Source organism: Elephas maximus, chromosome 1 (assembly GCF_024166365.1).
Source record: "Elephas maximus indicus isolate mEleMax1 chromosome 1, mEleMax1 primary haplotype, whole genome shotgun sequence".
NCBI lineage: Eukaryota > Metazoa > Chordata > Mammalia > Proboscidea > Elephantidae > Elephas > Elephas maximus.
Window position 1 is genome coordinate 43067709 of NC_064819.1, and position 24811 is coordinate 43092519.

Here is a 24811-nt window from a genome sequence, read left to right on the forward strand (position 1 = left end):
GAAAGTCCTATACAGCAGTTCTACTCTGCACACATGGGGTCGCCATAAGTCCAATACAAAGGAATATCTCTCATCAATAAAAAATAGACTTCCAATACACACAACAACATGAATGAATCTCTGATACAGAACCTCTAACACCTTGGAATTTCCTCAGTGATTGGAGCCTTTGCTATTTGTGAGGGCCCCAGACCACACAGGAGAGTTTATGCTTATGAGGCAACTCTTGCTGGGTGGGAACATGCTAGAAAGGCCCACCATATGATATCAGCCTAACCTCAGGGGAAGGGGACTGGAAGTTAGGGTCAACCACGTGGTCACTGATTCGATCAGTTGAATGGAACCCCCATAAAATAAAAGCTCTGGAGAGGCGGGGCCAAGATGTCTGACTGGGTAGACGCTACCTCGGATCCCTCTTGCAGCAAAGACTTGGAAAAACAAGTGAATCGATCACATACATGACAATCTACGAACCCTGACCATCAAACACATATCTAAAGAGTTCACCTGAGTGACAGGTGAGTGAAAAGCTGAGACCTGAACCAGCGACCACTTCTGGAACCCGTGACCCACTCCACAGCCTTGAGCCCTCCCGGTTCTCTGGTGCCGAGTGGCAGGGCTGATAGTGGCTTGCTGAGGCGGGGCAGGCACAAGACACAGCCCTAACCCCTAGCCCCCTGGGGTAACCTCCGTAGAGACTCAGCCAGCGCAAGCAGGCTGCACATTAATGGGGCTAAAGAGAGAACGAACGAGCAACCACGGAGAGCAGTAACTGTTTTCAGAGCCTGCATCCAGCATCCCAGTCAGAAAACCTTGGCGCCGGGTTTTTGACTGGGCGCAGGGGAGCTAAGAATGGCATCCTGAGATGGCACAAACATGGGACGCAGCCCTAGCCTTCAGACGTGACCTCGGGGGAAGCCCAGCCAGTGCACGCAGGCAGCACAGCGATGCGGCTGACAGGAGGAGAAGTCACCGGGAAGCAGTGACTGGTTTTGGAGCCGGGAGTGCGGCATCCCAGCCGGGGATCCGTGGTGCTGGGCTTTGGACAGGGAGCGGAGGCACTGACCATGGCTTCTGAGACAGCACAAGCACAGGACGTGGGCCTGACCCCCGGGGGCAATCTTGACCTAGCCAATGCACACAGGCTACCTGCCCCTTGGGAATCTCAGATAAAACATTCCTCACCAAGAAAGATAAGTAACTTTGTCTATATTCCTCAGTGCTACTCTCTTCTATCTATCTGATCCTTCCCCTCCCGTCCCCAGGCGGCTTCATTAACATTGGAATTTCCTGGGCCAGACAGTGAAGTGCTCTGCGGTTGTTTTCTTTGTTTGTTTGTTTTGTCTTTTCCTAACACATTCTACTGGCCTGAGAGAAGCAGCTACAAAAAACCCAGGGACCAAGAATCCTTCCCTGATTTCCCGAAATTGGACTAAAAATACAGAACCAGCTCCAGCCAAGCATATGAGATCCACAGTCTTGGGCTTTCATCCCTACAGGGAACAAGGTGGCTATTATAATGCAAAGGCAATTCTGATAGGGATCTGACTGTGATTGCTTTAGCGGATTGCTGGAAAGACAAGTTTCCCAGGTCTGATATCTTTACCTATTAAACAGAGCCCTCAATGAGCCACAATGGGGAACTGAGGGCTGAAGCTCCACCCAAACCACCTAACCTCCTGCCATAGGGGTCTGAGGATAGTGACATCTACCAATCTGTAGAGGTAAATGCATTGGGTGCCTAAGGTACAGCTGCAGAGCCCACCCACCAAAGTGCTTTAGGAATACAGACACACCTACCTCACTCACACTTGGGGGAGGCCTGTCAGCATCCTGCCCCCCTGGAATGTGATCCCCTGCTGCTACTAGAATCTGGTGCACACAACTATCACCACTACTCCTTTAAGCGAATAGGTGACAGTCTACCCACACACACTTGGTGACCCCAAATTGGATTCTACTCAAGAATAGTGAACGGACTCTTAGGCTTATATTTCTGGTAATGGCCCAAACCAGCTGGTAAGAGGACATAAGTGATTCAAAGGCTACAACAATCAAGACAGCGCAATCTAGTAGCCCATCTATGTATATTGAAAGAAAACAAAACAAGACTCAGTGAGCAAACATAAAATAAATCATTACAATGTCTTATAGATTGCTTGGAGACAACAGTCGATATCAAACCACATAAAGAAGCAGACCATGATTGCTTCTACGACTCCCCAACTAAAGAATCAAAATCTTTCCCAAATGAAGATACAATCCTGAAATTGCCAGATGCAGAATATAAAACACTAATTTACAGAATGCTTCAAGACATCAGGGATGACCTCAAAAATGAAATAAGGCAATCTACAGAAAAAGCCAAGGAACACACTGATAAAGCAGTTGAAGAACTCAAAAAGATTACTCAAGAACATAGTGGAAAAATTAATAAGCTGTAAGAATCCATAGGGACAGCATTCAGAAATCCAAAAGATTAACAGTAAAATTACAGAATTAGACAACTCAATAGGAAGTGAGAGGAGCATAATCAAGGAATTGGAATGCAGAGTGGGGGAGGTGGAGGATAAAGCAATTGACATAGTTGAAGAAAAATGAGATAAAAGAACTAAAAAAATGAAGAAACCCTAAGAATCATGTGGGACTCTATCAAAAACAATAACTTGTGTGTGATTGGAGTTCCAGAACAAGGAGGGATAACAGAAAATAAATAGAGAATAATTGAAGATCTATTGGCAGAAAACTTCCCTGACATCATGAAAGACGAAAAGATATCTATCCAAGATGCTCATCTAACCCCATATAAGATTGATCCAAAAAGAAAATTATGAAGACATATTATCATCAAACTTGCCAAAACCAAAGATAAAGAGAAAATTTTAAAAGCAACCAGGGATAAAAGAAAGGTCTCCTACAATGGAGAATGAATAAGAATAAGTTCAGACTACTCAGCAGAAACCATGCAGTCAAGAAGGCAATGGGATGACATATATAGAGCACTGAAGGAGAAAAACTGCCAGCCAGGGATCATTTATCGAGCAAAACTCTCTCTCAAATATGAAGGCAAAATTAAAACATGTACAGCTAAACACAAGCTTAGAGAATTTGCAAAAACCGAACCAAAGCTACAAGAAATACTAAAGAAAATTGTCTGGTCAGAAATCAATAACATCAGATAACGACACAACTCAAGGTCACAGAACAGAAAATCCTGATATCAACTCAAATAAGGAAATCACAAAAACAAATTAAGATTAATTTTAAAAAGAAAAAAAAATGCTCAAAACAGGGAATCATTGAAGTCATGATGTAAAAGATCACAATAATCAAAAAGAGGGAATAAATACAGGAGGCACAGAACTGCCATATGGAGAGGAAAACAAGGCGATATAGGACGATACAAGTTAGGTTTTTACTCAGAAAAATAGGGGTAAATATTAAGGTAACCACAAAGAGGTCCAATGATTCCATAACTCAAAATAAAAACCAAGAAAAACATAACGACTCAGCAAACATGAATTCGACTACTATGAAAATGAGGAACACACAATTTACAAAGAAAAACATCTCAGCACAAAAAAGTAAGTGGAAAAGTGAAATTGTCAACAACACACACAAAAAGGCATCAAAATGACAGCACTAAACACATACTTATCTATAATTACACTGAATGTAAATGGACTAAATGCACCAATAAAGAGACAGAGAGTCTCAGACTGGATGAAGAAACACTATCCGTCAATATGCTGCCTACAAGAGACACGCCTGAGACTTAGAGACACAAACAAACTAAAACTCAAACGATGGAAAAAAATATATCAAGCAAACAACAATCAAAAAAGAGCAGGAGTAGCAATATTAATTTCTGACAAAATAGACTAAAGTTAAATCCACCACAAAGGATAAAGAAGGACACTACATAATGATTAGAGGGACAACTGATCAGGAAGACATGACCATATTAAATATTTATGCACCCAATTACAGGGCTGCAAGATACATAAAACAAACTTTAACAGAACTGAAAAGTGAGATAGACACCTCCACAATTACAGTAGGAGACTTCAACACACCACTTTCGGAGAAGGAGAGGACTTCCAGTAAGAAGCTCAATAGAGACATGGAAGACCTAATTGCTACAATCAACCAACTTGACCTCATAGACCTAGACAGAACACTCCACCCAACAGCTGCAAAGTATACTTTTTTTCTAGTGCACATGGAACATTCTTTAGAATAGATTACATATTAGGTCATAAAACAAACCTTTGCAGAATCCAAAACATCGAAATATTACAAAGCATCTTCTCAGACCACAAGGCCATAAAAGTAGAAATCAATAACAGAAAAATCAGGGAAAAGAAATAAAATACTTGGAAACTGAACAATACCCTCCTGAAAAAAGACTGGGTTATAGAAGACGTTAAGGAGGGAATAAAGAAATTCATAGAATGCAACGAGAATGAAAACACTTCCTATCAAAACCTCTGGGACACAGCAAAAGCAGTGCTCAGAGGTCAATTTATATTGATAAATGCACACATAAAAAAAGAAGAAAGAGCCAAAAGCAGAGAACTGTCCCTACAACTTGAACAAATAGAAAGCGAGCAACAAAAGAATCCATCAGGCACCAGAAGTAAATAAATAATAAAAATTAGAGCTGAACTAAATGAAATAGAGAACAGAAAAACAATTGAAAGAATTAACAACGCTAAAAGCTGGTTCTTTGAAAAAATTAACAAAACTGATAAGCCATTGGCCAGACTACAGGAACTACAGACTAAGAAATACAGGAAAGGAAACAAATAACCCGAATAAGAAACGAGATAAGCCATATCACAACAGACCCAACGGAAATTAAAAGAATCATATCAGATTCTTACAAAAAATTGTACTCTAGCAAATTCGCAAACCTAGAAAAAATGGATGAATTCCTAGAAAAACACTACCTACCCTAAACTAACACAATCAGAAGTAGAACAACTAAAAAGACCCATAACAAAAAAAGAGATTGAAAAATAATCGAAAACCTCCCAACAAAAAAAAAAGCCCTGGCCCGGATAGCTTCACCACAGAGTTCTACCAAACTTTCAGAGAAGAGTTAACACCACCACTACTAAAGGTATTTCAAAGCATAGAAAATGATGGACTACTACCTAACACATTCTATGAAGCCACCATATCCCTGATACCAAAACCAGGTAAAGACACAACAAAAAAAGAAAATTACAGACCTATATCCCTCATGCAAAAATCCTCAACAAAATTCTAGCCAATAGAATTCAACAACATATCAAAAAAATAATCCACCACGACCAAGTGGGATTTATACCAGGTATGGAAGGTTGGTTTAATATTAGAAAAACCATTAATGTAAATCTACCATATAAATAAAACAAAAGACAAAAACCACATGATCTTATCAATTGATGCAGAAAAGGTATTTGACAAAGTCCAAAACCCATTCATGATAAAATCTCTCAGCAAAATAGGAATTGAAGGAAAATTCCTCAACATAATAAAGGGCATCTATACAGAGCCAAAAAAAAAAAAAAAAAAAATTTTTTTATGCAAAGCCAACAGCCAACATCATTCTACATGGAGACAGCCTGAAAGCATTTCCCTTGAGAATGGGAACCAGACAAGGATGCCCTTTACCACTGCTCTTATTCAACATCGTGCTAGAGGTCCTAGCCATAGCAATTAGGCTAGACAAAGAAATAAAGGGCATCCGGATTGGCAAGGAAGAAGTAAAATTATCTCTATTTGCAGATGACATGATCTTATACACAGAAAACCCTAAGGAATCCTCCAGAAAACTACTGAAACTAATAGAAGAGTTCAGCAGAGTCTCAGGTTACAAGATAAACATACAAAAATCACTTGGATTCCTCTACATCAACAAAAAGAACATCGAATGGGAAATCACCAAATCAATACCATTCACAGTAGCCCCCAAGAAGATAAAATACTTAGGAATAAATCTTACCAAAGATATAAAAGACCTATATAAAGAAAATTACAAAGTACTACTGCAAGAAACTAAAAAGGACCTACATAAGTGGAAAAACATACCTTGCTCGTGGATAGGAAGACTTAACATAGTAAAAATGTCTGTTCTACCAAAAGCCATCTATACATACAATGCACTTCCGATCCAAATTCCAATGACATTTTTTAATGTGACGGAGAAACAAATCACCAACTTCATAGGGAAGGGAAACAAGCCCTGGATAAGTAAAGCATTACTGAAAAAGAAGAAGAAAGTGGGACGCCTCACTCTACCTGATTTTAGAACATATTATACAGCCACAGTAGTCAAAACAGCCTGGTACTGGTACAACAACAGGCACATAGACCAATGGAACAGAATTGAGAACCCAGATATAAATCCATCCACAGATGAGCAGCTGATATTTGACAAAGGCCCAGTGTCAGTTAATTGGGGAAAAGATAGTCTTTTTAACAAATGGTGCTGGCATAACTGGATATCCATTTGCAAAAAAATGAAACAGGACCCATACCTCACACCATGCACAAAAACTAACTCCAAGTGGATCAAAGACCTAAACATAAAGACTAAAACGATAAAGATCATGGAAGAAAAAACAGGGACAACATTAGAAGCCCTAATACAAGGCATTAACAGAATACAAAACATTACTAAAAATGACAAAGAGAAACCAGATAACTGGGAGCTTCTAAAAATCAAACACCTATGCTCATCTAAAGACTTCACCAAAAGAGTAAAAAGACCACCTACAGATTGGGAAAAAATTTTCAGCTATGACATCTCCGACCAGCGCCTGATCTCTAAAATCTATATGATTCTGTTAAAACTTAACCACAAAAAGACAAACAACCCAATCAAAAAGTGGGCAAAGGACATGAACACGCACTTCACTAAAGAAGATATTCAGGCAGCTAACAGACACATGAGAAAATGCTCTCAATCATTAGCCATTAGAGAAATGCAAATTAAAACTACCATGAGATTCCATCTCACTCCAACAAGGCTGGCATTAATCTAAAAAACACAAAATAATAAATGTTGGAGAGGCTGCGGAGAGATTGGAACTCTTATACACTGCTGGTGGGAATGTAAAATGGTACAACCACTTTGGAAACCTATCTGGCATTTTCTTAAAAAGTTACGAATGGAACTACCATACAACCCAGAAATCCCACTCCTCGGAATATACCCTAGAGAAATAAGAGCCTTTACACGAACAGATACATGCACACCCATGTTTATTGCAGCACTGTTTACAATAGCAAAAAGCTGGAAGCAACCAAGGTGTCCATCAATAGATGAATGGTTAAATAAATTTTACTTGATTTCAACTGTGTATTCTTAGATTTAGTGTACTATTACGTATGGTTATCTGCTTAAACTTAAAATCCTACACTACCTAAGTGATTTTGAACACCCTTTAGAATGTAATAGAATCTGGAAAGTCATCAGAAAGCAGGAAAAAAAGTACAGTAGAAAAATAAAAAGAATGAAACTTAAGTAAAATATAAAAAATATATTGCATTGAAAAAAATTCAACAAAAATAAAAGATAGAAAAAATGGATTGTTAAAAATAAACTCAGAGGAGAAAAAATTAAATTAAAAAAACTCTGTCAAGAGCCCAAGCCTTGTTGCCATCAAGTCGATTCCAACTCATAGTAACCCCACAGGACAGAGTAGAACTGCCCCGCAGGGTTTCCAAGGAGCAGCTGTTGTATCCCAACTGCTGACTTTCTGGTTGGCAACTGAGCTCTTAACCACTATACCACCAGGGCTCCCAGTTAAGAGCAAAAAAAAAAAGAAAAACAATCTGAGCTTTACCAACATACATATATATATATATATATATATATATATATATATATATATATATATATATAAATTTCATGTAAATATTTCACCAGCTAACTCTAAATTCTAAATATCCCTCATCCCCTTTTGGAACTGGAGAGTAGTTAAAGGCTCTTCTAGAAATTGCCCTCCAAGCTTCCAAGACAAAGCTTCAATTTTGCCAATGCACCTCAAATTCAGAGTGAATTCTTTTCAGGGCACCACAGAGAATGTCTCCACTATGATTAGCAGTGCTAATCTTCTCACAGTGAGAAGGGATGAAAGAGAAAGGAGAATAAGTGGGGAGTCACGACAGGCATTTGTGTAACAGTCCCCGGAGAGAAAGTGGCATTGTGAAGATTTATTGCATTACAGGCAGAAGAGGGAGACCGGCTAACCTAGCCCTGTCTGCATACCTTGCAGACATCTGAGCTGCTAGGACCCTCCACCCTCCCCACCAAGGCCTCGGGCTGCTCTGGGCTCCCTGACAGGGGAGAAAGACCCTCCAGAGAGAGGCTTGGGCCCCTACAGGAAGAAGTATGAGCCTCCGCCCACAAGCCTACCCCTTCCCCACAGGGAAAGAGAGGAGGAGGAAAATTTATTACTGACATCTCTGGGCCCTTCACCATTTTCAGATAAGAAACTGAATGGAATATTTAGAGCTATTGGTCCTTCCCTCCTCCTCTACACCGACACCCCAGAGGCAGAGTTGAGGCCAGTGGGCCCCAAGTGGCAATATGGATGAACAGACTTATTATTAAGGATGTTATTTTGGGGTTTATATACACACATAACATTCTCAGTCTTTCCTTTCAAAATATCATAAAAATATTTAACTTCCAAATAATTAGATTTCTAACATTCTGGAGCAGTCTGTTATCACACAAGTAATTCTTCCAAAAAACATTAATGTTCCAACTTATCACTGTCTCACTCTTTAAAGATATTGCCTACTTACAAGAATTATATACAGGACTTGAGAAAAAGATACTTAAAAAATAATCAAATGCACGTAAACCATGACAATTTCAAAGCTACCCAGGAGCAGCATTTGTCTTTTGGGTCCTCTGAAAATTAAGGAACAGAAAAATCCCCTCAGAATACCTTCTGTTTATTCCTTCGTCTTATAAACAGACCTAGTGAGGAACTCCATATCCAATTTAACCTTGCCTGTGGAAATTTCTTCTTGGTCTGTACTGAACAAGATATCAACTCAAAGGGAAAGTGGAGGTCTCAAAACCCTAACTTCAAACCTACCTCATTCCTTCTCTCAGCACATTTTACTGCTCCTCATTCAGGTACATGAAATCCAGCATGTCCTTTGTGTCCAGCATCTCCATTTCTCCATCTGTCCTATTGTCAGAACAGTGCTGGGCAAGAAAGGACAGTACCCAAGCTTGACTGAAAAAAAACCATCTGTTCTAATGATTAAAAACACTGATTCCAGCCAGGGCCAAGACAGTGGAGTAGTCAGATGCTTCTGGTGGTCCCTTTTACAACAAAGACCTAAAAAAATAAGTGAATCGATTACATATGACAAGCAAGGAGCCCTGAACGTCAAAGACAAAGTTAAGAGCAGACTGAGCTGCAGGGGGTGGGAGAGACAGTTCAGAAGCAGTGAGGGGTTGCCGGACCTGACTCGGTGGGAACCGGCACCCCTCAGGCCTGCTTCCCTGGCATGATCGTGGCAGGGCTAGTGGTAGTGTTCAGGACACATTTTCCACCGCGAAAGAAAGAGAGCAACACAGAGTCTACTCATGCCTCTGGAATCAGTGAAGAACAGCACTCTCAGCAAAAGATAAGTACTTGGATCTAATAAACCATGCAGATCAAAAGGCACCCCTTTGGAAAGAACTCTCTCCCATTTATCTGATCCCTCCTCCCTCTGCTCCAGACCCCAAGCCAGCTTCACTGGTGGTCAATTTCCCTGGGCCTGAGATAAGTTCTGCTGAGTATCCTGAGCCATTCTCCTGGCCTTGGAGAAGGAACAAACTAACAAATGGGGAAAAATAATCTGCCAGCTCCCCTAAGCTGGGAACTCAGGGCAGAAGCAGCTTCTGTCCAGGCACAAGCAGTCCATGGACTTTAAGTGCCTTTCAGCCCAGCATGGACCTGTGTGGGCCCATTTGAGCAGCTTAGGCCTTTGTTGGCAGAGTGCAACAGTGTACATGCCTGAGGTCTGACTTCAACTGTTTTCCCTGTGTGGTGGAAAGGTGGGCTTTTGACATTTGACACTGCTTTGCTTATTAAGCAAGATCCTCACCTACCCACATCAGGGGCCTGAGGACTACTGGCTCCCCCAATGCCACCTAGCCACCTGTGACAGGTGTCCAAGGATAAGTGGTACCTCCCAGTCCTTACAACGAAAGTATTGGGTGCCCATGGTCTAGCTGCAGAGCCAACCCACCTGTGCAATCTAGGGAACGGGGATACATTTTCTTCACAGACACTCAGGGGATTGTTGTCAGACCCCTGCATTGCTCAGAGCATGAATCCCTGCTGCAAACAGATACCTGTGCCTACACCAATCACCCCTGCTCCTCTAAGACTGTAGGCAAGAGCCTGCACCACGCACTTGGTGACTGGCTACCTGGAGACCTGAGCTGAATACATATAAGAAAACTGAATGATCTCCTAGGCTCATATACCTGGTTACAGCTCTAGCCATCTGGTGACAGAACGTTAGAGCTTCAAAAGTGCCAATAATCAAGCTAGATCACAGCCTATTTGGGCATATCAAAAGAAAACAAAGCAAGAAACTAGGACACAGTAAGCAAACATAAAATAAATTAATACAGTAACTTATAGATGGCTCAGAGACAACAGTCAATATCAAATCACATAAAGAAACAGACCATGATTGCTTCAACAAGCTCCCAAAACAAAGAATCAAGGAATCTTCTGGATGGAGAGATATTCCTGGAATTACCAGAGGTAGAATTCTGAAGATTAATATCCAGCACTCCTCAAGACACCAAGAAGAAGATCAGACAAAAAACAGAACAAGCCAAGAAACACACACATGAAGCAGTCGGGGAAATTAAGAAGGCTATTCAAGGGTATAATGACAAATCTGATAGGCTGCAATCAGACAGCAATCAGAAATTCAGAAGATTAACGATAAAATTTCAGAATTAGATAACTCAATAGAAAGTCAAAGGAGCAGAATTGAGGAAATGGAAATCCAAATTACTGAGATTGAAGATAAAACACTTGGCATTAATATCCCCCCAGTAACGTCAAGTCGATTCCAAATCATAGCGACCCTATAGGACAGAGTAGAACTGCCCCATAGAGTTTCCAAGGCACTAATATATTTGAAGAAAAATTAGATACAATAATTTTAAAAAATGAAGAAACCCTAAGAATCATGTGGGAGTCTATTAAGAGAAATAGCTCATAAGTGATTGGAGTACCAGAACAGGGAGGGAGTACAGAAAATACAGAGAATTGTTGAAGATTTGTTTACAGAAAACTTCCCTGATATCGTGAAAGATGAGAAGATACCTATCTAAGATGATCATCGAAACCCACACAAGGCAGATCCCAAAAGAAAGTCACCAAGGCATATAATCAAACTTGCCAAAACCAAAAATAAAGAAAGAATTTTAAGAGTGGGTAGGGATCAGTCTCTGGAGAAGGACATCACGCTTGGGAAAGTACAGAGTCAGCAGAAAAGAGGAAGACCCTCAACAAGGTGGATTGACACAGTGGCTGCAACAATGAGCTCAAGCATAACAACGATTGTAAGGATGGCGCAGGACCAGGCAGTGTTTCATTTTGTTGTGCATAGGGTCACTATGAGTTGGAACCAACTCAACGGCACCTAACAACAGCAGGGATAAACGAAAAGTCACCTACAAAGGAGAGTCAATAAGAATAAGCTCAGACTACTCAGCAGAAGGCAAGAAGGCAATGGGATGACATACTTAAAGCCTTGAAGGAAAAAAAAAATTGCAAGCCAAGAATCATGTATCCAGCAAAGCTGTCTCTCAAATGTGAAGGCAAAATTAAGACATTTCCAGACAAACGAAAACTACAAGAAATACTAAAGGGAGCCCTCTGGTTAAAAAATCAATAGCATCAGATAACAATCCAAGACTAGAACACAGGACAGAACAACCAGATATCAACCCAGATAGGAAAATCACAAAAATAAATCAAGATTAAAAAAAAAAAAAAAACACTCAAAACAGGGAAACAGCAATGTCATGTAAAAGTTGACAACATTAAATCAATAAAGAGGGACTAAAAAATGTAGTCATAGATCTTTCATATGAAGAGGAAGTCAAGGCGATATAAAGAGATAAAGTTTGGTTTAAACTTAGAAAAATAGGGGTAAATATTAAGGTAATCACAAAGGAGACTAACAATCTTACACATCAAAATAAAAGAAAAACATAAAGACTCAGCAAAAACAAAAACAACAACAACAACAAAAATATATAAAGAAAAACTACTCAGCACAAAAAATTAAGTGGAAAAATGAAACTGCCAACAACATACAAAAAAGACATTCAAATGACAGCACAAAACTCATACCTATCCATAATTACACTGAACGTAAATGGACTAAATGCACCAATAAAGAGACAGCGGGTGGTAGGATGGATTAAAAAAACACAATCCTTCTGTATGCTGCCTACAAGAGACATACTTTAGACTTAGAGACACAAACAAACTAAAACTGAAAGAATGGAAAGAAATATATCAAGCAAACAACAACCAAAAAAGAGCAAGAGTGGCAATATGAATTTCTAACAAAATAGACTTTAAAGTAAAATCCACCACAAAGGATTAGAAAGGACAATATATAATGATTAAAGGGTCAATATACCAGGAGAATACAACCATATTAAATATTTACACACCAAATGACAGGGCTTCAAGATACATAAAACAAATTCTAACACCATTGAAAAGAGAGATAGACAGCTCCACAATAATAGTAAGAGACTTCAACACACCACTTTCAGTGAAGGACAGAACATCCAGAAAGAAGCTCAATAAAGCCACGGAAGATCTAAATGCCACAATCAACCATCTTGACCTTATAGGCATATACAGAGCATTCCATCCAACGGCAGCCAAGTATACTTTCTTTTCCAACGCACATGGAACGTTCTCCAGAATAGACCACGTATTAGGTCATAAAGCAAGTCTTAACAGAATCCAAAACATCGAAATATTGCAAAGCATCTTCTCTGACCATAAAGCCATAAAAATAGAAATCAGTAACAGAAAAAGCAGGGACAAGAAATCAAACTCATGGAAAATGAACAACACCTTGCTCAAAAACTAATGGTTTATAGAACAAGTTAAGGGTAGAATACAGAAATGAGAAAGAAAACACTTCCTATCGGAACCTTTGGGACACAGTGAAAGCAGTGCTCAGGGGTCTATTTATAGCAATAAATGCACACATCCAAAAAGAAAAAAAAAAAAGACAAAAGGGCTAAAATCAAAGAACTATCCTACAACTTGAACAAATAGAAAGAGAGGAACAAAAGAAACCCTCAGACACCAGAAGAAAGCAAATAATAAAAATTAGAGCAGGAGTAAATGAAATAGAGAACAGAAAAACAATTGAAAGAGTAAAAAGTCCAAAAGCTGATTCTTTGAAAAGATCAACAAAATTGAAAAACCATTTGCCAAACTGACAGAGGAGAAATAAGAGAGGAAGAAAATAAACTGAATAAGAAATGAGATGGATGATATCACAATGGACACAACTGCAATTAAAAGAATCATAACAAAATACTATGAAAAATCGCACTCCAACAAATTTGAAAACCTAGAGGAAATGGAAAATTCTAGAAACACACTACCTACCTAAACTAACTCAAACCCAGGTAGAAAAACTAAATAAACCTATAACAAACAAAGAGATCGAAGAAGTCATTAAAAAAAAAAAATCCCAACAGGAAGAAAACCCATGGCCCTGATGGCTTCACTAGAGAATTCTACCCAATTTTCAGAGAAGAGATAACAACAGTACTATTAAAAGCATTTCAGAGCATAGAAAACGATGAAATACTCCCGAACTCATTTTATGAAACCAGCATAACCCTGATACCAAAACCAGGTAAAGACACCAAAAAAAAAAAAAAAAAGAAAATTACAGAACTATATCCCTCATGAAATTTGACACAAAAATCTAACGAAATTCTAGCCAATAGAATTCAACAACATATCAAAAAAATAATTCACCATGGCCAAGTGGGATCCATACCACGTATGCAATGATGGTTGAACATTAGAAAAACAATACAATCCATCATATAAATAAAACAAAAGACAAGAATCACATAATCTGATGGTTGAACATTAGAAAAACAATACAATCCATCATATAAATAAAACAAAAGACAAGAATCACATAATCTTACCAATTGATGCGGAAAAGGCACTTGACAAAGTCCAACACCTATTCATGATAAAAACTCTCAGCAAAATAGGGATAGAAGAGAAATTCCTCAACATGATAAAGGGCGTTTATACAAAGCCAACTGTCAGCATCTTCCTAAATGGAGAGAGTCTGAAAGTATTCCCTTGAGAATGGGAACCAGACAAGGATGCCCTTTATCACCACTCTTATTCAACATTGTGCTGGAGGTCCTAGCCAGAGCAATTAGGCTAGATAAAGAAATAAAGGGCATCCAGATTGGCAAGGAAGAAGTAAAAGTATCTCCATTTGCAGATGACATGATCTTATACACAGAAAACCCTAAAGAATCCTCAAGAAAACTACTGAAACTAATACAAGAGTTCAGCAGAGTATCAGGATACAAAAATCAGTTGGATTCCTCCACACCAACAAAAAGAACATCGAGGAGGAAATCACCATATCAATATCATTTACAATAGCCCCCCAAGAAGATAAAATACTTAGGAATAAATCTAACCAGAAAGGTAAAAGACCTATACAAAGAAACTACAAGATGCTACACAAGAAACGAAAAGAGACCTATGTAAGTGGAAGAACATACCTTGCTCGTGAATCGGGCGACTCAACATTGTAAAAATGTCTATTCTACCCAAAGCAATCTATAGATACAATGCAATCCAGATCCAAATTCCAACAACATTTTTTAATGAGATAGAGAAACAAACCACCAACTTCATATGGAAGGGAAAGAGGACCCAGATAAGTAAGGCACTGAAAAAGAACAAAGTGGGAGGCCTCATACTACCTGATTTTAGAACCTATTATACACATAGACCAATGGAACAGAATTGAGAATCCAGACATAAATCCATTCACATATGAACAGCTGATGTTTGACAAAGGCCCAAAATCTGTTAAATGGGGAAAAGATAGTCTCTTTAACAAATGGTGCTGGCATAACTAGATATCCGTCTGCAAAAAAATGAAACAAGACCCATACATCACACCATGCAAAAAACTAACTCAAAATGGACCAAAGACCTGATATAAAATCTATAACGATATAAACCATGGAAGAAAAAAGAAGGACAACTCTAGGAGGCCTAATACATGGCATAAACAGTATATGAAACATTACTAACAATGCATAAACACCAAAAGAGAAACTAGATAACTAGGAGTTCCTAAAAATCAAACACTTCTGCTCATCCAAAGACTACACCAAAAGAGTAAAAAGATTACCTACAGACTGAGAAAAAGTTTTTGGCTATGACATTTCTGATCAGCGCCTGATCTCTAAAATCCACATGCAAAAACTCAACAACAAAAAGACAAACAACCCAATTTAAAAAATGGGCAAAGGATATGAACAGGCACTGCACCAAAGATAACATTCAGGCAGCTAACAGATACATGAGGAAATGCTCATGATCATTAGCCACTGGAGAGATGCAAATTCAAACTGCAATGAGATACTATCTCACCCCAACAAGGCTGGCATTAATCCAAAAAACACAAAGTAATAATTGTTGGAGAGGTTGTGGAGAGACTGGAACACTTATACACTGCTGGTGGGAATGTACAACCACTTTGGAAATTGATTTGGCACTTCTTTTTTTTAAAAAAAAGCTAGAAATAGAAGTACCATACAATCCAGCAATCCCACCCCTTGGAATATATCCTAGAGAAATAAGAGCCCTCACATGAACAGATATATGCACACGCATGTTCATTGCAGCACTGTTTACAATAGCAAAAAGATGGAAGCAACCAAGGTGCCCATCAACGGACGAATGGATAAATTATGGTATATTCACATAATGGAATACTACACAATGATTAAGAACAATGATGAATCCGTGAAATATCTCATAACATGGAGGAATATGGAAGGCATTATGCTGAGTGAAATTACTCAGCTGCATAAGAACAAATATTGTATGAGACCATTATTATAAGAACTCAAGACAAAGTTCAAACACAGAAGAAAATACTCTTTGTGGTTACAAGGGTGGAGTGGAAGGGAGAGGGGTATTCATTCACTAATTAGATAGTAGACAAACTATTTTAGGTGAAGGGAAAGACACACAATACAGGGGAGGTCAGCACAACTGGACTAAACTAAAAGCAAAGAAGTTTTCTGAGTACAATCAAACACTTTGAAGACCAGAGTAGCCAGGACAGGGGTCTGGGAACCATGATTTCCGGGGACATCTAGGTCAGTTGGCATAACAAAATGTGTTAAGAAAATGTTCTGCATCCTGCTTTGGTGAGTGGTGCTTGGGGTCTTAAACGCTAGCAAGCAGCCATTTAAGATGCATCAATTGATCTCATCCCACCTGGAGCAAAGGAGAATGAAGAACACCAAAGACACAAGGTAAAGATGAGCCCAAGAGACAGAAAGGGCCACATAAACCAGAGACTACACCAACCTGAGACTGAAAGAACCACCGATGACTGCCCTGACAGGAACGCAACAGAGAATCTCCGATGGAGTAGGAAAACAGTGGGATGCAGACCTCAAATTCTTGTAAAAAGACCAGACTTAATGGTCTGACTGAGACTAGAGGGACCCTGGAGGTCATGGTCCCTGGACCCTCTGTTAGCCCAAGACTGGAACCATTCCCGAAGCCAACTCTTCAGACAGGGATTGAACTGAACTACAATAATTTTTTTTTTTTTTTTTTTATAAGACAGAAAATGGTACTGGTGAGGAGTGAGCTTCTTAGCTCAAGTAGACACATGAGACTATGTGGGAAGCTCCTGTCTGGATGCAAAAAGAGGAGGCAGATGGGGACACGAGGTTGTTGAATGGACACAGGGAATGCAGGGTGGAGAGGAGGAGTGTGCTGTCTCATTAGGGGGAAAGCAGCTAGGAATACATAGCTACATAGCAAGGTGTGTAAGTTTTTGTTTGAGAAACTGACTTAATTTGTAAACTTTCACTTAAAGCACAATAAATAAAAAATTAAAAATAGATTAAAAAATTACTGATTCCAGCCCTCAGCCAGAATCCAAATCAGTAGAGGAGGATCTGGTAACCTGCATGTCTTACCTGTCACATGATCTGTGGCATGTTGTTGCTGTTGTTAGGTGCTGTCAAGTCGGTTCCAACTCATAGCAACCCAATGTGCAACAGAACGAAACACTGCCTGGTGCTGTGCCATCCTCACAATTGTTTATGTTTGAGCCCATTGTTGCAGCTACTGTGTCAATCCATCTCATTGAGGGTCTTCCTCTTTTTCGCTGACCCTCTATTTTACCAAGCATGATGTCCTTCTCCAGGGACTGATCCCTCCTGATAACATGCCCTAAGTATGTGAGACAAACTTTGAGAGCACTCGGGTTATATTTCTTCCAAGATCGACTTGTTCATTCTTCTGGCAGACCCTGGTATATTCATATTCTTTGCCAACACAATAATTTAAAGGCATCAGTTCTTCGGTCCTCCTTATTCATTGTCCAGCTTTCGCATGCATATGAGGCGATTGAAAACACCATAGCTTGGGTCAAGCACACCTAAGTCTTCAAAGTGACACCTTTGCGTTTTAAAATTTTAAAGAGGTCTTTTGCAGCAGATTTGCTCAATGCAACACATGATTTGATTTCCTGACTGTTGTGGCATACAGACCATCATTTAACTAAAAATCAAATTTCCAGTGCAATTACCTGAGTATCCCCCAAAAGGTGGTCCCTGGGCAGGGAGGATGTTGGAAGCAGACCACCAGTTCTTTAAACAGTGGGCATGGATAACATTGTTACAACTTTTAAAACCTGAATTAAAAAATACCTTCCCAAACAAACAAACATAGCCAGCAACATTTAAGGAGGAGAGTGAGGGAGGGCATAGTCCATCCCAGTTTCCCCTGGCACTAGTGTTCAGAGCTGCGTATATAAATTTACACAATTTATACATTTGAGGAGCCCCTGGGTGGTGCAAACAGTTAACACACTCAGCAACTAACCAAAATGTTGGTCCTTTGAGTCTACCCGAAGTTGCCTAGGAAGAAAGGCCTGGCAATCTACTTCCAAAAGTCACCCACTGAAAACCCTATGCAGCACATATGGGGTCGTCGTGAGTGGAATGCGATTAGGGAGACTGGTTTTTATACATTTAAGGGAAGTTTTCAGCAACAAGTAGTGGAGACACCCCCTTGCTCCCTGTCAACTGACTTCCTAAGCTCTGCAAGAACAGGGCCTGAGGGTCCCAGAAGGGGTGGCCTGCGTCCTCAGCTGCATTTCCTCCTCATTCTGAGGATCTCTAGACTCAGAGTCTCACCTGCTGCCTTCTGTAGCTTTTCCCACTCTGCAGTGAAGTACTTACTTGGGAGGCTCCAACAGAAACATCGTTCTAGTCAGGACAGGAATCCATAATCCTGTCTGTTTTTCTTCCCCTTTCTACTTCAGTGTCCCTACTGAACCCAGCAAAGATGATGGTTTAGGTGTGCGTAATCTACATGGGGACAGGCCATATCTCTTTCCTGGGTGGGACTAAGGTTTCCAGGTGGCTAGGACCTCCTGTCCAGTATGCTGAGCCTCCTCCCTGCTTGGGAAATGGAGCGGTTCCCCACTGCAACTGCTGGATTTGTTTCCAAATGCTCACCCTCTTAAAAGTCTTCCACATCCTTTGGTTTCGTTCTCTGAGAGGCAATCTTGACACCAGAGCAGGACGCGGTTTTAATAGAGCAGCTGTGTAAGTTACCATATAAATCTGGCCATTTGGGGAGTGAAAGGGGCCAACCCGAACATTCGTGCTGGGGTGACAAGCACAGACCAGGCTGGCTGGGGGCAGCCTGTGTGTGTGAGCTTAGGGCCTAAACACCATACTAGCCCAGAGGTGTTTTTTCCTTCAATATGGATTTTTTTAGACACTGTCATTTTTAATAAAACTCACTTAATTTTTCCTTTCATTTAAGTTGAGGTTGAAACTAATCCAGACTATGAGAGGGTGCTTAAAACAATGTTTGTCCCAAATAGTGAGACATTGAATTCCTGGTTTATCATGTGAAAAGCTACAAAGCCTGTACCAGAGCATAAACTAAAAGCACAGTAATTAGCATCAAGGTTTGGTAATTTTCTATGGTAAATCTTATCTCATGAGAGTTTCCTGGCTTTTAGAGTGGAGGTCTAAGCACCACTCTTTATTATTCTAACACTGTCCAAAGCCTTATGAAGAGTTAACCAAAGTCCTGGGTACAGGGTACCATTTTACCAGGCAGCTGACTTTTCGTGTTACCATTCTTATAATTATCTTTATTGTTTGATAATGACTATCACGAACTCACAGGGAAGCATACAGCTCCAGTGGGACCTTGGGACTTCAGGCCAGGCCATTTTAGAAACCAGTGCCAAAGGGTAATGCCTCTTTATGCTCACAATGGCACAGACATAATTCACTATTAGCTTATTTTTTATATAAAATTCTCAAAGTCCACAAGACAGACATGTTCATACATGTAAGTCAGTCTTCTGTGTCCAGCTTTTTGCTGTCTAGGTTTGTTTGAGCTTCCTCAGTCACGTGCCTTGTCTGTGTGTTTGCTACACCGACTCATGGCAATCCCACGTGTGCGGAGTAGAGCTACTCCATAGTGTTTTCAAGGCTGTGACTTTTCAGAAGCAGATCACCAGGCTGTCTTCTGAGGCACCTCTGGGTAGGTTTAAACCTCCGATCTTTCTGCTAGTAGTTGAGCTGTTAACCATTTGCACTACCCAGGGTCTGTCCTCTCTTCTGTTAACTAGAGCTTGATAGATCTTTTCATTCACTTAAAGAGATCTATCCGTCCAATAAACGTCATTGGTGTTTCATGGATGCATGGTGAGTAACAGGGGCCTGGCCTGGAGGAGCATTCTTCTGGGAAAGATGTAATGGATTGAATTGTGTCCCCAAAAAATATGTGTCAACTTGGTTAGGCCATCTGTGATTGTCCTCCATTTTGTGATCTTCCTGTGTGTTATATAAATCATAATCTCTTCCTGTGGTTAAAAAGGGTTAGGGTGGGATGTAACACCCTTACCAGGTCACATCCCTGATCCAGTGTAAAGGGAGACTCCCAGGGGTGTGGCCTGTACCACCTTTTATCTCTAAAGGTAAAAGAGGGAAGCAAGCAGAGAGTTGGGGACCTCATACCACCAATAAAGAAGCACCGGCAGCAGAGTACATTCTTTGGACCTGCGGTTCCTGCAAGGAAAGCTTCCAGTCCGGGGGAAGACTGACGAGAAGGACCTTCTTCCAGAGCCAACAGAGAGAGAAAACCTTCCCCTGGAGCTGACACCCTGAATTGGGACTTGTAGTCTAACATGCTGTGAGAAAATAAATTTCTCTTTGTTAAAGCCATCCACTTTCTGTTATAGCAGCACTAGATGACTAAGGAAAGGTGTAAACACATTCAGAACGATGGCATGTGCTAGAATGAAGGCTCGGACGAAAGGCTGTGAGGCCTCCGCTGAGCAAGGAACTTCATACGTGTGGATTGATAAGTGAGAATGGACTAAGCCAAGGCAGGGGAGGGATCGGTGATAGTGATGATGAGGGCTAGCACTTACTGAATGGTTACTATGGTGACACTTATGGTGCTGCTTTATACACTTCATCACACTTATTGTGCACACCAACACTGTGAGATAGGGGCTACTATAATCCCATTACTCAAACAAGGCCACCAAGGCTGAGGTTAGTAACTTGGCAAAGTTCAGGCCACTGGAATGTACTCAGGCCCATGCTCCACACACATGAGGATGTGGGGTTCACGCAGCACAGCCTTGTATAGCACGCTCGCCCCTTGTCTGAGCACAGCTGCCCAGTCAGCAGCCCTGCCACCTGCCTTCCATGAACTCACGATCTTGCAGAAATTAGAAGCTTCTTCAGCAGCAAAGTTGTGCCCCTGACAGTACTCTGAATGTCAAGCCCAAATCCATCACTTTAAGTGATTCTTCTTAAATGCGTGTTACCAAAAGTTTGCTTTCGTATGTTCTGAACCAGAAAACACAACATGGAGTAGGCTGCAGGTAGAGATGGACCCTGACAACCCTCTTAACTACTGACCAAAGCTCAAATGGACAGTTTACACAAATTACTTCCAGGGAAACACAATGGAAATTCTATTCGTAAACTTTCCTTAATTCCAGACACGAGTGACAAGACAGAATTTGAAAAGGGCCTAATAAATGGCTGCAAGATATCGGAAAAGACAGTGTAGAACTAACACTTCTTAGGGGACAAAATCAGCAGATAGTTACCTCATCCTTTCCGGACCTTGAATCCTGTTCATAAGAATTTTCTTCCAAATAACGTTTCACTTTCCCTACCTTTTCCATACACTGAAAAAAGGCCATTTCCCCCAGCCGGGCGCTGCTGTAGCAGGTGTTGATTTCCTCCAGCCTGTTGACCGTTAGCACGGTGGTGGGCAGCTCGGTCAGGGTACTGTCTGGAGTGTGGTTTCCGTCTGCCTCAGACTCCGATCTGTAAATCATGACGCAATCATGACTTTTCAGTGCCCCATTTTGTAGGCTGTCAAGAAGGGAAACAAAGAAAGTACTGGTCACTTATTTAATACTTGACTCTTTCGGAAAATTACCAATATGAATTTCGAAGTCTCTTCTATTTAAGCTGGAGAGAGAACCTAAAATTAGGAAGAGAGATACTAATATTAACGTCCAGTTTCAAACGCTGGAACTTAGAAAGGAAAACATTTTTTGTTTGTTTTTCACATTTCTCTACAAAAGCAAACAGCAAGAAGCAAGCTTGAGTTTCATTCAGTGACTAAATATGTCCTCATTATTTAAAACAAGATCTACATCTAGTAGCCAGCTTAAATATAGAATCTACAGTTTTTTCAGTTTGCTCGGAGTCATAGGTGTCGGTCCTGTCCTGCAGAGGGGCTGTGAATGGCCTTCTGTGCCACTGGCAGGCCCCATGGTGGAAGGCTTTCTGCAGAAGGATTTTCTCACACTTCCCCTCCTGGGAATCATCTCCACCAAATGATGCCATCTCCACCAAATGATGCCATCTCCAGAACTCTTCTCTGCCTATACTTTAAAACAGTTGGTGTGTATTTTAAGAAAGAAATTTGTTTCCTTACAGCCTTCTCACATTGAGAAGGTACCCAGATACTTCTAGGCATTTTCATTAAAGGCTACGGGGTTCAGAGTCCTGGGTTTTCCTTGAAATACTTCTCTCACAAATTAAATAATACACATAGCACATGACACTGCTCTTTGGCTAGAGACATTTGTGCATGCATCAACACGTCATTAGATCCCACAGGGAAAGGGAGAAAGAGGGAGATGGGGAGGGAGAGACTGAGATTAGGATACATGCTGTGTTCTTACGGCTGAATCCTGAGGCCCCCTGCTGGAGAACTTCTAAAAATTACTTCTTACTGCTGTTTCTCAGCTTAAAAATCATCTGTGATGATCTCCAGAACGCTTTCATTGCCTCAACTCATATAATACAAGAATACTCTTGCGTTCCAAAGTATTTAAAATGTAATGCTCCACAAAATTCTACTTAGCCATATAAAAAAAAAAATAAAGAGCTTATATTCAAACAAATCCAAACTTAAAAATTATTAATCAGAGCTCTATAGATACATTATAGACCATTATTAGCAATCTTTGAAATTGTCCTGCAAAATAATCATTATTAAAACAAGGAAACAGATGCATGGCTATCTCTAAGGCAAACTATGAATAAAATACAGTATTTAATGCAGATGGTGCTCAAATTTAATCAGGAAGCCACATGAAAATTACCATATTAAAATAAAAGCTTTTATCTAAGATATAATAAAAATAAACCCTACCTGAAGGTTAGTACAACTTATTATTAAGGCAACATGGAGAGGATGAAAAGGAGATTTGAGAGGTTGTACCAATTTAAAAAAAAAAAAGGGTAATTACCTTGTATAGGATGACATCATAGCACTTGGCCAGTCCAGGTGTAGAGTGTAAGTACCACAGATAAAAGGAAACCTTGCAGAATTCAAACTGACTGTGGAATTCTCTGGTGAAAGCCTTTACTGTCAGCAGACATGTCCCACTGTGAAAGGAAGTATCCTCTGTCTCAAATGCCACTTTCAGCCCCTGTTTAAACTAATATGGTCCTTGAGCTCATATTGCTCAGCTGTTCCTTCTTAGTCAGATGAAGAAGAACATTAATTTTAGACACTTGGCTTTTCAAGGCCAATGGCTCCATTTCAGAGGTCAGGTAAGGAGAGGATGAGCTGGGGACAGGATGAAATACCACTTCACCTTTCCCTCTCACCCAGGTGACAGTCATATCAGAATTACAAAGCTGGGTTTGTCTTTGGCGGTCTCAAGCCCAGCCTCCTCTGCCTTTCAAATGAATGACAAGAGTTTGCCCTCTCTGGCAGCCTTGTGGGTGTGGGGCCTTCATGGTCAACTTTGTTCACTCACCTTACACTTTGAGCATATCCAGTTGGGCTGTCAGAGATCTTCCGAAAGCATTTAGACAACTTATGTTTTAGCTTTTGCAATCCTGAAAGGCACCTGCTGACTGCTGATAGCTCCAGTGGGTACAGCATCCACATAGGTGGAAAGAATAGGGATGAATTTTCATAAACTCCCCTCACTACAGACCATCCTACAACTCTCAAGCTCCTTTCTTGGGAGCCTTTGCCAGTCCTGCACACCCCACCACCAACCCCAGCCTCTAGTGGGGCACTCTTGCTTTAAAAAAAGAGTTATTTTTAATTCAGAGCAATGTATTCTATTCAAAGTAAAAACAGATTTTTCAATACCTTAAGTAGTATATAAAAAATTACAGCAAAATCTTAAAAAACAGAATTTTTGGTATTTTTCCAGGCTTAGAGAACTTTGTTCTTCAGGAAAAACAACTAATAAGTTTAAATTATCTGGCAAAATTATGGAAAGGCTGAACTGATTTGAGGTTACCAGTTGTTCCTGGTGCAATTAAATTGTGAAAAACTACCGATAAGACGACAAATCTGCTCCCCCAACCCCAGGCCCAAGCGAACCAGAGACTAACAGACTGCTCCTTTGTTTTCTTTAAAAAAAAAAAAAAAAAAAAAAAACTTGTTATTTTAGAGTAGTTTCAGATTTACAGAAAAGGTGCAAAATTAGTACAGAAAGTTCCCAAATACCCGGCACCAGTTTTCCCTATTTTTAACATCTTACATTTGTAATGGCATGCTTGTCACAATTAATGAACCTGATACTTTGTTCAGATTTTATTACTTTTTACCTAATAACCTTTTTCCCTTCCAGAATCTCATCAGAATTCCTCATTACATTTAAAGCCAATAGGATTCGTGGTGGACTGGGTATGAGGTGTGAAAGAAAGAAGGGAGAGAAGGATGACTTCAGAAATGCTTTCCTGGACACTTGAAGGACGAAGCTGACATTAACTGAGGTGGAGAAGGCCTTGGTGGAAGCAAATTTTGGGGAAAAGGTCAGGAGCTCAGTTTTTCACAAGCCCATTAGACTTATTCTGCTTGGAGATAGAATACTTGGAGCTACGAAGATAGTAATGTTACAAAATGTCCAGACTTACCACCCAGTTTGATATTAGACCCTTAAATTTTCCAATTGGAAGTTA

General features: G+C 40.2%; 1 protein-coding gene across 1 annotated transcript in view; it reads right to left on the reverse strand.

Moving 5' to 3' along the window:
- The window catches only part of MYLK4 (myosin light chain kinase family member 4), a 136683-nt gene extending 113510 nt beyond the window's left edge, over positions 1-23173 (reverse strand). The window contains exons 1-2 of the mRNA XM_049882441.1: positions 23134-23173; positions 21472-21742 (exon numbers count right to left, since the gene is read on the reverse strand). Coding sequence (XP_049738398.1) covers positions 21472-21742; positions 23134-23153 — 291 coding nt within the window. The 5' untranslated portion in view covers positions 23154-23173. The remainder of the gene's footprint in view (positions 1-21471; positions 21743-23133) is intronic.
- Positions 23174-24811: the final 1638 nt, after the last annotated feature.